Source organism: Sardina pilchardus, chromosome 7 (genome assembly GCF_963854185.1).
Source record: "Sardina pilchardus chromosome 7, fSarPil1.1, whole genome shotgun sequence".
NCBI lineage: Eukaryota > Metazoa > Chordata > Actinopteri > Clupeiformes > Clupeidae > Sardina > Sardina pilchardus.
Genome location: NC_085000.1, coordinates 14,982,894 through 14,997,727, shown reverse-complemented (window position 1 = coordinate 14,997,727; position 14,834 = coordinate 14,982,894). Strand labels below are relative to the sequence as shown.

Genomic DNA, 14,834 nt, shown 5'->3' with positions numbered 1-14,834 from the left:
TGCAGACTGCTCTCACGCCTCTGGGCCCCGGGGCAGCACTTGAGTCCCGTGGAGAGGAAGCCGTGTGACCGCTCCCAACCCCCCCTCCCCACCAACACACACACACACACATACACACACACACACACACACACACACACACACACCCCTTCTAATGCCGCCTCCGCACCCTTCCCGAGGGAAGCCGAGCGGGGCGGAGAGGCTTGATTCCTACCGTGATCTCACTCGGCACGGACCCCGGACTTCAGCTGGCTCCCGCGGTTACCCGCGGTTACCCTCGCTGACCCCCCCCCTCCCTCCGCCCCGGTTCAGGGTGGTCTGTCCCCAGTGAGGGTGAGGGGTACCAGGGCTCCGGCGTTTCCAGTAGGGGCCTCTAATGAATCAAAGCTGGTGGTATTACGAGGATATAATGAAGACTGTGTGATTCCAAACGCTCGTAAACAAAGAGAGAGAGAGAGAGACAGGAGAGGGAGAGAGAGAAGAGGGAGAGGAAGAGATGGAGGGAGAGAAGAGGGAGAGGGGCAAGGAGAGATGGAGAGAGAGAAGAGGGAGAGGAAGAAGAAGAGATGGAGAGAGAGAAGAGGGAAAGGGGGAAGAAAAGATGGAGAGAGAGAAGAGGGAGAGGAAGAAGAAGAGATGGAGAGAGAAAAGAGGGAGAGGGGGAAGGAGAGCTGGAAAGAGAGAAAAAGAGTATGGAAGAGAGAGAGAAGAGGGAGAGGGAGAAGGAGAGAGAGAAGAGGGAGAGGGAGAAGGAGAGAGAGAAGAGGGAGAGGGGGAAGGAGAGAGAGAAGAGGGAGAAAGAGAGAGAGAAGAGGAAGAGGGAGAAGGAGAGAGAGAAGAGGGAGAGGGAGAAGGAGAGAGAGAAGAGGGAGAAAGAGAGAGAGAAGAGGGAGAGGGAGAAGGAGAGAGAGAAGAGGGAGAGCAAGTGAGTAGTGGTGAGGGGAGAGTTGGTCTGAGCGGAAGGCTCCTGATTGGCCGAGTCAGAGTAAAATGGTGACAGTGGCGGAGGCTGCATGCAGCACTACTGCAGTCCCATGACTGGGCTTGGAGCTGGTGCTCTAATTCCAAGCAGCCCTCGATGGGGATGGCAACACTGGCGTCTTTGTCAACGCCAGTGGCCCGTGAGGGCAGTGCCCACACCACCACACCGCCTGCCAGTCTGTACCCGGGTCATGCGCCCTCGGCAGTTTTTAATTATTAATAACCCCCACACACACACTAGTCATAAAACAGTGAAGTGTGGGGAGAGGGTAGCGTCAGCTGTATAAAAGCAGTTGGGAATTAATGCCATGTGCTGGTCCTCCGTGCCCATGGGAGTGTGGGGGTCTATTTGTGTGTGTGTGTGTGTGTGTGTGTGTGTGTGTGCTGCTCCTCCTGGTCCGTGCACGTTGGTCTTCTGTGCTATTTATATCACGCCGCCGCTCAAAGTAGTCCTGGGCAGTGTCATGAATCTGGGCTCATCAGAGAATAGGTCACTATGAGCAGAAGGCATGTGTGCTGTACGGTGGGGGTTGTTGGGACAGAGAAGCATGAAATCACAGGCATTCTAACATTCCTCTCTTTTCTTCCCTTCTCTCTCTCTCTCTCTACCTATCTATCTCTCTCTACCTCTCTCTCTCCCCCTCTCTCTCTTTCTATCTCTCTCTCTTCCCCTCTCTCTCTCTTTCTATCTCTCTCTCTCTCCCCCTCTATCTCTCTCTCCCCCCTCTCTCTACTTCTCTCTCTCCCCTCTCTCTCTCCTCCTCTCTCTCTCTCTCTCTCTCTATCTCTCTCCCCCCCCTCCCCTCTCTCTCTCTCTCTCTGTTCCCCCTCTCCAGTCCTGCTCCAGTGTGGAGTGCTGGACGTTGTCCTGTACCGTGGGGCTGCTGGAGAGAGGCACCAGTGCCATCCTGAGGGTGCGCTCGCGGATCTGGGCCGAGACCTTCACGCAGGTAAGCAAGCGGCCACAAGCCCCGTCTCGTCTCTGATTGGCTGCTGTCCAGCCCAGGGCTAACTAACTGCTCTCCCAGTCGAAACCCCTTTCCGTTCGTGGCCCATGTGAAAGTCATTCATTCCTCCCGACGAAGGCCAACCATTAAGCCCGGAGTCCCAGACATCCAACCTCAAATGAAGGGCTACAAAGTGCCAATGACCACTCCGGCCTAACCCACACGGCTCTATTGACTGGGGATATTAAGTCTCACTGTTGCATCAGTTAGGCACGCTCAGAGTGGAACGATAGTCGTCGGTCGTGTGACAAACATTTTGTTATGTTTAATTTTGTGAAAAGACTACGTTTTTGTCTTGTTTTCATTGTGTGTGTGTGTGTGTGTGTGTGTGCACATTGTGTATGTGTCTGTGTGTGTGAGAGAGAGCAAGTGTGTATGCGTGTTTGTATGTGTGTGTGTGTGTGTGTGTGTGTGTGTGTGTGTGTGTGTGTGTGTGAATGTGTTGTGTGTGTGTGTGTGTGTGTGTGTCTGTTCTTATCGAGGGTATGTCTGCACAGGGGTTCATTTGAGAGAGTTTTACATGCTCTTTCAGTCCCAGCCAATACAAGGCTTATGTGTGACTGCATTGAAAATTCATTAGCTTGCAGTCCTGCCCGGTCATAGGATTGGAATGTTGTAGGGATTTTGTGAGAACCAAGGTCAGCCAAACATGTAACACAGGTTTTCTCTCACAGATACACAAGCGCCCTCTGTTGGTCATTTTCTTTTTATGAGTATATTTTTGGGGGCTTTTTTGTCGTTATTCATATAGGACAGTGAAGAATGGGGCAGGAAATGAGTGCTGTAGAATGTTGTGCCTCAGCAGCCCCGCCCTCTGTTGCTCATTGGCTATTCTAAATATGTTGACATTTGCTGACATATTCCACTGGGTCACCATTATAGATAACACAATGCTATCTTTCCTTGATGCTGATAACATTATGATTTTTTTTTTTTTCATTTTAGCTCCCCTACAAAAATTATGTGCTCGAGTGTCAAGCCAAGTACGACGTGCAGAAGATGCCATATGCCATCTTGCCCAAACAATCTCCAAGTGGTTCCAAAAAGGTAGGCATTTATTTGCATGTATTTCAGATAATCTATTTAATAAAAAGTATTGTGCACCTGCTGCACCACCAGATCTATCACAGATCTATAGATTCTCACAGAACATAGATTCTCACAGAGCTATGTTCTAGAACATAGATTCTCACAGAACATAGACTCTCAAAGAGCTACAGTATGTTCTAGAACATAGATTCTCACATAACATAGATTCTCACAGAGCTATGTTCTAGAACATAGATTCTCACAGAACATAGACTCTCAAAGAGCTACAGTATGTTCTAGAACATAGATTCTCACAGATAGACTCTCAAAGAGCTACAGTATGTTCCAGAACATAGATTCTCACAGAACATAGACTCTCACAGAACATAGACTCTCACAGGCGCTGCTCACTGGTTGATGTGACAGGCAGTTCTTGTGTTTCTGTGCAGGTGGTGACCCCGCTGGTGTGGAATAAGCCGGACAGCCAGTACGCCGTGCCCCTGTGGATCATCATCTTGGCCATACTGGCAGGCCTGCTTCTGCTGGCTCTGCTCATATACGTCCTCTACAAAGTAAGCAGCAGACATCTTGATTTTGTGCCGTTGCAAGCATCACGTATGCTTGGAGTCACCGTGTCTTTAATACCGACGCACCCGTGGTCATGTTTTCAACCGGGGTGTGAGTTAAGTTACTACTTAATGCTAGTGTGGCTGTGGTATCTCTGCCATGGGAGCGAACGACGCCCGTTTTGATGTTCACATTTCTGGTGTCTGACACTATGGGTGTGAAAGGCAGCCATGCCATTCCTGTGGCAGCTGTAGAGGTTTTGGGGCCGCTGCTAGGGCGAGAAGAACGTATTTAAATGCGTTTGAGAGGCACATTTCAGGGTGATTCCCAGGCTATCTGTGAAGTATCAGTCAACCTTCCTTTTCATCAGCGCACATCGTTTGGGAATGTTGAAACAGGAAGCCTGTAACCCGCATGCAGACTAACGCTTCTGCGTCTTGTTTCCCATAGCTGGGCTTCTTCAAGAGAACCGAGTACGGCACCGCCATGGAGAAGGCTCAGCTCAAACCCCAGGCCGCGTCCGAGGCATAAGGAGCTCGGCCGGAGCCGTCAGGAGATCTGCAAAACCCCGAGAATACTTTCCCACAAGATTGCAAAAGACAACAAGAAGACACAAGTGTGGGTAGCTGTCTTGACAACCAGACAGGTTTTGGAGGGAAGACCACTGACAACCCCACTGCACTGCACTATAGGAGACAAAACTGACAAATCAAAACCAAATGAATGTTTTATTTTATTTTATTTTTTAATCCTTTGGATTTGCCGTCCTTATACCAGGGACGTCTTTGAGGAGTCCACTCCCTGACATTGTCAAGGAACAAACACTCACACACACACACACACACACACACACACACAACTGTAGCGGTCGAGGAGACCTCTCATGTGAACACGTGACTCCTCATTAAATCCACACAAAAGTGTTCACTCTTTGACATAATCAATTCACTCACAAAAAGAGACTTTCCCTCTTTTCAGTTTGGTGCTAACCACGGTGAACCTCTGTCACCCCATCCAGCTGCGTTTTCTTTTTTCCCCACATCATGTGGGCTGAGATTAAGCCAAAGCCTTTGATTTTGCCTGTGTGTGTAGCTTCCTTTACTCAAATTACCACCAGCGACCTGGGAACATGCTGTTTCTGTTTCAGACCATCTGAGGCCACACTGACTCAGGCCAAAGTCTCAACATCAGCTTGTTTCACTGGGTCGTTTTTGTTTCGTTTGTTCTCACATACTCTTTTTTTTAGAAAAAAAAAATCACTTTCACAGATTTTATTGAAACGGCGCAGGACTGAGAAACTGGACTGGCTGTCACCTTTGCACTCTTCAAAACAAAATGGTTGCTGTCTCAGGTGATGAAATGGAAATGCAGAGCCCTGGCCTGGGGTCCCCAGATGCAGGAACGTGACATAGAAACAGACAAGGAAACAAAAGCAACAGGATCGTCCCGTCATGAAGGACACTCGTCTCTCTCCTGCTGATCTTTGTTTCTCCATCGTTATTCAGCTGTCTGAGTTTTTTTATTGTCATTTTTCGCAAAGCGATTTGCATTGCCTCAAGTAAGTCATCTGGGACACGACTGGATCCACACAGAGCGAAACAAACCCAAAGCCTGTGAAACCTCACTGATGCCTTGAAGCAGAGCTGTGCTTTGCCACTTCAGAGAGCACACACTATGACCCGCCAGAGCCCAGGAGCCCATGGGTGACTAGCGTACCTGCTAATGCTGGGGCAGGCTAATCTTCGTTAGCAGTAGGGGCCCATTACAGGGCCTCTATTGTGTGGGGGTCTGTGTACTTTCCAGAGGAAGCCGAAACCTTGTTTCAATGTTTCTGGAGCACAGGGAAGCCACTGTTACAGTAAGCAGGAAGGGAAATAGCTTCACTGTTGGTTGGTCACAGCACAAGAAGTGGGAGTTAGTTGGGAATCGCCTCCTCCTAGTGACGCTGTTCTCACTTAAAGTGCACTGTGAGTCTATAGAATCTGATGATGCAGCAGTGAAATTCTGTCAGGCTCTGTGTACAGTATGTGCTTGTGAGGTTATAGCTCACCAGCGGCCTCTAGTGGTCACGGGTGAACGTGCACTGACAGAGAGGAACTCAAAGGCTGCAGCCTCAATCCAGGGACGATTACACACATTTGCTTGGTTTTAATGTAAATACTGTATGTATGTATGTGTGTATGTATGTGTGTGTGTGTGTGTGTGTGTGTGTGTGTGTGTGTGTGTGTGTGTGTGTGTGTGTGTGTGTGTGTGTGTGTGTGTGTGTGTGTGTGTTTGGGTGACAGAGTGCAAATGTATTTGTGAGTTATGGACAGAATAGATAAATGAACGGATGAGGTGAATGGACGAATGAATGAATGATTGAATGAATGCTTCATTCAGTTTTCCCAATAGCTCAGTATGGCCTTCATCCTTGAACACAGGGAGATTACAACAGCAAGTTATGCCTTCTTATTGTGTTAAATTAGGGGAGAGAGTCACTATTTAAGTGGTGATTTAACCACAGACAGACTGTAGTTTTTGCCAACCATTCAGTATCTGTCTACTGAGGCCACTTCTAAAGGGACAACCAAGCATTGGAGAAAACAGACAGATGTGTTTGTAAGTGCAATACAGAAATTACCGTTTTTTCAAGTTTGTTGAAACTGTATCAAGTTTTTTTCTCTCTCTCTCACTGTGTGTAAGTTATATATAGATATGTATAGTATTGCTTTATTGCAAGGGGGAGGATGGCCCTAGTCGCTGGGCCTGAGTTAAATGTCAGTCAAAGGCCTTTTGACAAGAAAAAGATTTTTGATAGCCACAGACTCTAGATCCATTGCTAGGGCCATACTCTCTTTTCGTTAACTTGATTATGTGTACTGAACACAGAGGTAAAAGACAATGCCCAAAATGTGGGTGGAATATTGGCCACAAAAAGAAAGACTGATAATTGAATGGCTAGAGAGTCATTGAGACTGAAGTAGAATGGTTAGGGCTCTGTTCTCAGTACTGATTGAGTGCCTACATGGTGTAGCTTTTCGACTACTCTGTATTGTATCGTGATAAAATCTCTAATGGGATTTTAGACACTAAATACAGTATTTGTCCACTGATTGAATTTGTCCGATTGAATGGTAAAATTGGGTTGAATTTTGGAATCGGGTGTTTTGGACTATTATTTTATGTCTTAAGTCTTTTTTTTTTACCTTTTGCTTGTTGAATACATATATACATTGGTTTTTTGTTGTTGTTTTTTTTCAAGACACAAGGATTTTCCCCAGTACTCAGTGATTTTTACATTTACAAAAGAAGTCTGCCGTATGCAATAGCCTATTTATACTCCCCTAATCATTTTAAAATGATTGAGTTTAAGAAAGCACTGGGTTTGTCCTCACTTTTCTAAATATCCTGGTCCCATTCTCTTTGTCTCACCAATTATCTGAGATGTATATATATTTTTAGCAAAGAGAGTATTTTTGAATTCCGTTGAAAACCTTTGCCTTGTGAATTTTTCTCTTCCCATATTGGGGACACTGAGCGGGATGTTATGTTGTTGAAGTAATTATTTGATGGTATTTTACAGTTTGCTTTTTAAATAAATTTTCAATTTGTACTAAATTGGAGTTCTGTGTATCTGTCTACTGTCTGAAGTCTAATGTCAATGTTTATGGTGTAATAATGAACCTGATTAAACCTTAATGTTAAAGATATAATGTCTTAATTACTGCATCTATATCCTCAAACCTACCAGAATCCACTAAAACAAAATAAGTACTATTACCATCTGAACAGCACGCATATTTTTCTAATGTTTACCAACCCAACTCCTCTAAAGAACTTTTAGTCACACTGTCGCGGCGAACGCCCCCCTTTCGGACTGTGGGATGGTGTAGAACTACAAGTAGATGCACACAGGAAGAAGACATGGTGTCTAGAATGAGGTTAGGCCACACAGGTTTGAACAGCACATTGTTTTTAATGAGAAAACATGTTGATGGCATCTGTAGTGAATGCAATACTCAAGAAACCATAGAGCATGCCATTGAGTCCTGTAGTAAGTACCAGCCTGAGAGACAGGAACTATCCAGGTGCCTTGAAGCTGAGGAAGTAGGCCTACCACTGAGGCTTAGGGTAATATTACAGAGACAATCAGGAGAAGCATGCATTAGTCATCTGTTTCAGTTTCTAAGAGACACAGGTCTTATATGCAGAATATAATTATTTGCCCTTTTCTTTCTTTTCTTTTTTTTTTTTTTCCTTTTTTTATTTAATTTGATTTAAGAGGGTAGTTACTCCAGACCCACACTCCTTTTCAGAAGGTGGCGGTAATGCACACCATTCGTTGCTTGCCAACCGCCAATAAAAAGAAGAAGAAGAAGAAGAACAGAAGAAGAACGCCCCCCTTCTCGTTAAGGTATCTCAGGAGCCTGCGCCTTCATTCAGTTATTTCAGTTTTCACAGACTGCACTGAGTTCAAACCCACCCTCATGACATCATTTTAAAGAGGTGATAGGGCAGTTTTTGGGCGAAGAGAATGGTATCTGTGATGACCATCTGCAATGGTTTCATTTACAAAGACTGCGTTTGAAACACGTTTTCATCACACACACACACACACACACACACACACGCACACACACACACACACTAGTATATTTTTAATATATCCGTCATGAATTTTTAATGTGAATTTTTGTCATTTGCACATTTGTTCTAAATGTGTTGTACACACACACCACTGATCTATGCTGTTCCAGTTCCTGTTTAATTGCACATTTGAGTATGTGGGTTTGCACACAATTAATGCAGTTTAAATGTTATGTGGCTGTATAAGCAATTGTGTTAAACTTGATGCCAAATGACTTCCCATTGATTTCTCTTTGCAATTCAACAGGCATTGGTTACCTTAAACTGCTGGCCAATTTCACCTGAAACTGCTCATGCAAAAATAGTTGGCACAGCTGATGTTTCAAGAACTGTAGGGCCTAAATTATATTTTATTATACAATTTTAACACAAAATTATTAAAAACAGCCATTACTAATCATAAACACACTTGGAAAAGGCATATGGTATTGTATTATTGTCCCAAACGATTTAACAAAAAGTGTCCCGATTTAGCTGATATAACCCTACATATAATTTAAAAAGATGTCTGATTTGAAGTTTCTTGATTCTTAATGTATATATTAGGCTCTATAATAATTTCTATATGTTATATTACACACATATTCAATTTGCGAGAGTGCAGTGAATCATCTGTCTCTCCCGCACCCTCAAACTATCTTATCCCACCCACTCCTGCATAGAGCTTGTCCCGCACTGCACTCTTTTGCAGGTGGTGTTGGGTGTTGGTCCTCCTCACTGGGCCTACGTGAATCTGGAGTGAGCACCTCCTCCTCTTCTGTGCTGGAATGCAGACCTCTAGTTGGCATCACAGTGGTTGCAGCTTGATTGCGGGTCAGTTTGCGGGTGATCTGGTCCTCCTCGCTAGGCCTAGGTGGTTCTGGAATGAGCATCTTCTCTTTTGTGTCGCGGCCCGTGGGTCCCACAGGAGTCACATGGGGATGGGAGCGCTGACCTCTAGTAGGCATCACGGCTTGCTTGAGGTCCAACCTGCGGATAATTCTTTGTACCCAAGGCAAGTTAGGGTCCACACAAACTTTCCTGCCGGATTTTGATTCAAATCTGCATGAGAGTAACAGACAGAAAATAAATGATTTAAAAATGAATGAAACAAATACAGTACATGGAACCCTAGAATAAAACAGCACCGTGTTCTGCAGGTTACTTTGGATCAGAGGTTCTCAACCTATTAGGGGCTAAGGCACAACACATATCAAACCAAACCACTCTGATTTATGGTTACTGATTTTAAAGTATTTCAGACACATTATTATTTAGGCAGTAAAAGGAGTGTTCATTCTCATGCCCATATGTTTCTCTCTACAGTGTGTTCATGAGCTGGTTCATGAGATGTTGATTAAACCTTGAGTCAAGAAGCTGTGTCCATTTATGTATTTAAAATAGCCCTCTAGCCTATTTCATGAGTCTGTATAAATGTATTGGGTTCCTCAAAATTCCACGGCACACACAAACTTTGCGTCACGACACACCAGTTGAGAACCATTGCTTTGATAACTGTCCCCACTTTATATGATTTTAATACTCACCTAACAGCTGCTGTCAGGTAGCAGTCTCTGCTGGTCTTGAAGTAAGACACCACCTTACCTGCTGGAATTGGAAAAGGACTGTATTTTTCACAACATCTCTGTGTCGTTGGTCCATACTGAGCTGTAACAGTTCCAGCAATAGTACTTATACTTATTTTATGTGCATTGTATTGCATTATGATGTAGCCCCATACATGCAACAGTTTCCACTCACCACTGACTGACATGACCTGCACCAGAGCCAGAAGAGCAGCCAGGGTCCTCATGGTGACAGATGCAGTGGACGATGCAATGGAGTGAGGCTGACGAGAAGAGATAACTGCAGCAGCACTCACAGTTGCACAAAGCCAGGCTCTGCTCTCCTACTTACCTTGTCATGTGTTAAATTCTGTACAAGCTTGAGGAAGCAGAAGCCACCGTGCTTTTCAGGGCAGCTATGTTCAGCCCAAAAAAAAAAAAAAACACAGAAAGCACAGGTGTTGGTGAGGTGTGAACTTCAAAAGTCCCTTGCACTTGTGGTTTGAGTGTTATTATTTCAGTGCCTAAACCTGAAAAGGTTTGAGGTGAATAAATAACACATGATTTTGAGCATGGTTGGTTCAGAGCAGTGAATCAGTGGTGACAAGGTGTCAGAAAGTGTTGTTTAAAGATATTAATGATTTCCAATGTGCTTTATTGGGGGGGGGGGGGGGGGCTAAATAAAAACAAAAGAATGAAAACAGGAATAAAGCAGGATTAATTAAAAGCAATAGAAAATACATTTTAGTTTTTAGTTTCTTTTTTAAAAGAAGCTATAGTTGGGGCAGATTTAATTTCTGTCAGTAGCTTGTTCCAGCAATGGACAGCATAGTGGCTGAATGCCATTTCCCAACCAGTTGACCAGTGCCAGTAGATGTAAGTCACCCGTTAGGATTGTAACGGACAAACATATCTGAAATGTATTTTGGCCCAGGCTATTGAGTGTTTTACTGAGCCAGTGCAAGAACCTAAGAATTGGTGTGATGTGCTCTCTCTCTCTCTCTCTCTCTCTCTCTCTCTCTTGCTAAACTTCTGGCAGCAGCACTTTGAATTAATTGCAGCTGCCAATCAAGCCTAGATGAGACAAATGCATGCACAAGCTTCTCAGTTGGTCCTGCGTAGTTCCTAGAGTGTTGATGAGTGTACATAATGTGAATGTGGAAAATGCAGTGTGATTTTTTGAAGTTAAAAGTTGCAATTCAAACAGGTTCTGAATGTTTTTTTTTTTTTTTTTTTTTTTTTTTTTTTAAACCACTACTCCATAGCACAGTCCACCTTACTGTCATAACAGAATTCATAGTTTACCCACCTCTTATTTTACCACTACACCCCTGAGGAGGATGATATGAATATAAAAATCATATGTGAATATATTGACTGCATGACATAGGTAGCCTTTGCAATTAGATAATTGCAATTGTTCATGTTGCAATTGTGATTGCACTACAATTTTAGACCTGTATGTTATTCTACTGTATAGGCCTAGCATGTCACAGATGGGCTACAAAGTCAATAGTGATTTAAAAAGTGCTCCACAATAAGGTTGTCATCAATTTTAGATTCTGATAGTACCCACAGCCTGCATATACTGTACCGTCCCCTTGCAACATCTTGGATGTGCAGCCTAACCACATCCTGGATATGCAGCCAAAAATATTACTAAAATGTGTGTGTGATGAGCAGAAGATAGCCTACAGTACATGCATCTACACTTACTTGAACTTGTGGGCAACAACAACATAAAAACAACTAAAGTACTAAACAAAACAAAGAAGTTCAAATGAAGCTTTTGAATGTATACGCTTTTGGATAGTCCTTCAACCAATCAGACCAACGATCCAGGTGCCTTTTGGATAAGCTAGTTTGTGATTGGACCCAGCAGACGTGGACAGGAAGCAAGAGACAGATGTGCGGCAATTTGGATTTCACTCTGCAGCTCGTGCAGGGTTTACCCAGCCGAAGAAAAACTATGATTTGCATCAAAATTGATCCATGATGTGTGGAAAAATGCTGTTCTTATCTTCCATCTGACTCTTTTGGCAGCCATGGGAAATGTCAATTAACTTAAAGATGTCCTAAAGATACCAAAAATGCTAAAAACTCAATAACCTATTTTTAAACTTTTTTTTTAAAGTTTCACCCCTGACTATAAGTCAGCGGCTACATTCGTTGTGTTTGCACTTTTATGATTTCCTCACATCACCAAAAGCAGGCCTATTGATGTTACCAAAAATGTGTAGTAGACATCACTTCTGAGATGTTTGATTCGGGAGATATGATGCAAAATATAGGCTTAATGCTGTTATAGTGGAACATGTAATCGTTGCCACAGCAACCATTAGGGTTTTTTGATTATAGTTTTATATCTGAAAATGTTCAGGGCTCCTACGCATTCTCCAAGTTCCATACCTTTATGAAAATAATTGGATCTAATTTTCACATATCCCCTGAAAGTTCAGTAAAACTGCCAATTGTAGTTTATTATCATTGACCTGTGCACACATAATTCCAATTCTGACAATGTTCCACCACTTGGATTTTCAAGGACTTTTGGTAGGCTATGTAATATGGGAAGGTTTCATTATTACATTACATTACATTTCATGAACTGAATAGAAGAATAATAATTTCTGTTGCAATTAGTTTTGGGTTTGGTGATTTTATATGCACACACACACACACACACACACACACACACACACACACACACACACACACACACACACACACACACACACACACACACACACACACACACACACACACACACATATGGGGTCACTGTATATTTTTAACCATGCAAAGGGGTAAACATTTTTTTGTCTACTTCCATAGAAAACATGCTGGAGTGTTATGCCTGGACACAAGATGGCAGTCGTTAGCAAGTTCATAGTTGGCTTTTCAAGCTACACACTAAAGAAGAAGAATCTCCTTGGTAACGGCTCACAAGCGATGGTAGCAGCTGTAAAAGCTACGAGGCTGTTAGAACTAGTGTCTGTCAGTACTGTATTTTCCTATCCCGTTATGCTGATCTAATGTATCCTGGCTGAAAAGTATAGTTTGTTTAATGCGGGTAGGATACGATTTTGAAAACTCTTTCAGATAATTATTCCAGGCTTGCTAACTGTCTACATACACGTAGCTGCTGCTGACTGGATTTCTGTGAACGAATGGCTAACATGCTGTGGGACTGATGGATGTCCACTCAATTGATCAAAGTAAGCCAAAATAAAGCAATCAATTACGATAATTATTACGATAATTTGTTGTCTGAACTAACTGACATATCGACAGTGATTTTAGTCTCATTTATGTAACGTGGGACATTTTTTTCCAGCTTGTTCGTGTTCAAGTTTAAAGCGGGGAAGAGTTAAACCTGGAAAATGACAGATTGGAGAGAAGTGTTTGAACGAACCAGGGCGGTTCCACCCCACAGCCAGACGGCCCGACAGTCTGACATTAACAGACCGTCCCAAGGTTTTCAGCTCGTTTTCAAGCACTTGGATGGAACTTCTATTTTCCAGGTGACAAAAGTTATGGACTACTCAACATTAAAGTTAGCTAGCATAGCTACATTTAATGTTTGCTGTCATGTTAGCTAGTTAGTAGAACTTGCGACATGATGGAAATGTGATGAACGTTTGCGCAGACAAATAAGTTCCTTCATAACCAAAGAGGTACTTCTATACTCTTTGTAATAACGTAGCATACGGGGTGGGAGGTTCTTTAGTAGCTCAGTGTTTACCCTGTTAAGTTAACAACTTCTCTCATTCTTTGTTATAGAAACCGACCAGCGTCCAGCTGCGTGTTTCCTTCTTCGATACAGCCCGCCAGCACTTCTTTGGAAGAACTTGGAGGAGTTCACCCCATGACGCCACTGCTGCTTCGGAGGACCAGGGTGGCAGCAGAGTGTCTTTTCATGAGGTAGCTTACAGTTTCTAGCGACGTCACCAGACAGTTATGATGGGGGAGGGTCGTTACTGGGAGAGTGATGAAATCCATGTGATGGGGCTTACACCATTTTCACACCTGATCAGGCCCTGACAGTGCTAAAGAATGTGTACATGATGACCAACTAATAGTTTTAAGACTGACCTGTGTTCTTGAAGAGTTAGTCTACAGTACCAGTAAAACCTTTGGACACACCCATTCATTGGTAGATTTTACTTTATATTGACCTCTCTGGTGTGTTTATTTGGTCCTTGGTTAGTATACAATGTACATTCTTTTTTGCACAAAAGCATCTGCAAGTAAACATAGACATATTCCATTAAAGGATTTCCATGACTGTGCCTTTAATTAAATTAGCCACTGACCTTCAAGCTTTGCACACTGTTGACATTTTTAAGATCAGCTTCATGAAGTCACCTGGAATTAAATGTGTAGACCAGTGTGGTTCCCTGATGTAGACTATGGCAAGAACAGCCAGCACAGCTCTCTCCTCTGTTATTCTTTTGTTGGGTCTCTTTTTTGCATTTTCTTCTTGTTTCCACGCATAATTAGTTCCTCCTTCTTCTAGGCCTACTTTTCTGGCCTGAGTTGGCCAACACCGTACTCATTTGTTTAAATTTGTTCGTGCCGTCACTGCTTAGCTATGGATTATCTATTCTTATACCATCTAAATATTACTGTGGCGTTATGGCTGTCAGGTCAATTCAGTCTACTGATAGTCCTGGAGGTGCCAAGGGATAGGTTGTGAATACCTGTTTTGAACCTTACCCCAACCTTACCCCAACCTTACCCCAACGTGAGACCCCTGTGAGATTGCATGAGGCGCTGTCCGTGATGATGGATTAGTTTTAATACTGAGCTGAGAGAGGACGTGCCAGCCAGAGGAATGATTAAAGAGCACTGCTCTGCAGACAAGAGCATTGGAAATAGAGCTGAATACAGTGTTGAAGATTACGAATATGCACGTATATTGTGGAAGAATGAAGAGAAAAGGAAAGTAACCTTTTCTAGCTAAATCCCGGTATGCCTATTCTGCATTGCATCTACGCTGTGGGATGGATCGATGGGTACATTGTGTGGAGATGACATGACACACTGTAGGTGTGTTTGAGTGTATTTGCCGTAA

General features: G+C 43.5%; 2 protein-coding genes across 2 annotated transcripts in view; both read left to right on the top strand.

Moving 5' to 3' along the window:
* Positions 1-7,243, top strand: part of LOC134087378 (integrin alpha-5-like) — a 59,494-nt gene extending 52,251 nt beyond the window's left edge. Inside the window, exons 27-30 of the mRNA XM_062540829.1 lie at positions 1,818-1,931; positions 2,934-3,035; positions 3,467-3,589; positions 4,035-7,243. Of these exons, the coding sequence (XP_062396813.1) occupies positions 1,818-1,931; positions 2,934-3,035; positions 3,467-3,589; positions 4,035-4,115 (420 nt within the window). The 3' untranslated portion in view covers positions 4,116-7,243. The remainder of the gene's footprint in view (positions 1-1,817; positions 1,932-2,933; positions 3,036-3,466; positions 3,590-4,034) is intronic.
* A 5,467-nt stretch (positions 7,244-12,710) lies between these two features.
* Positions 12,711-14,834, top strand: part of nphp4 (nephronophthisis 4) — a 111,135-nt gene continuing 109,011 nt past the window's right edge. Inside the window, exons 1-3 of the mRNA XM_062540826.1 lie at positions 12,711-12,975; positions 13,095-13,281; positions 13,541-13,681. Of these exons, the coding sequence (XP_062396810.1) occupies positions 13,141-13,281; positions 13,541-13,681 (282 nt within the window). The 5' untranslated portion in view covers positions 12,711-12,975; positions 13,095-13,140. The remainder of the gene's footprint in view (positions 12,976-13,094; positions 13,282-13,540; positions 13,682-14,834) is intronic.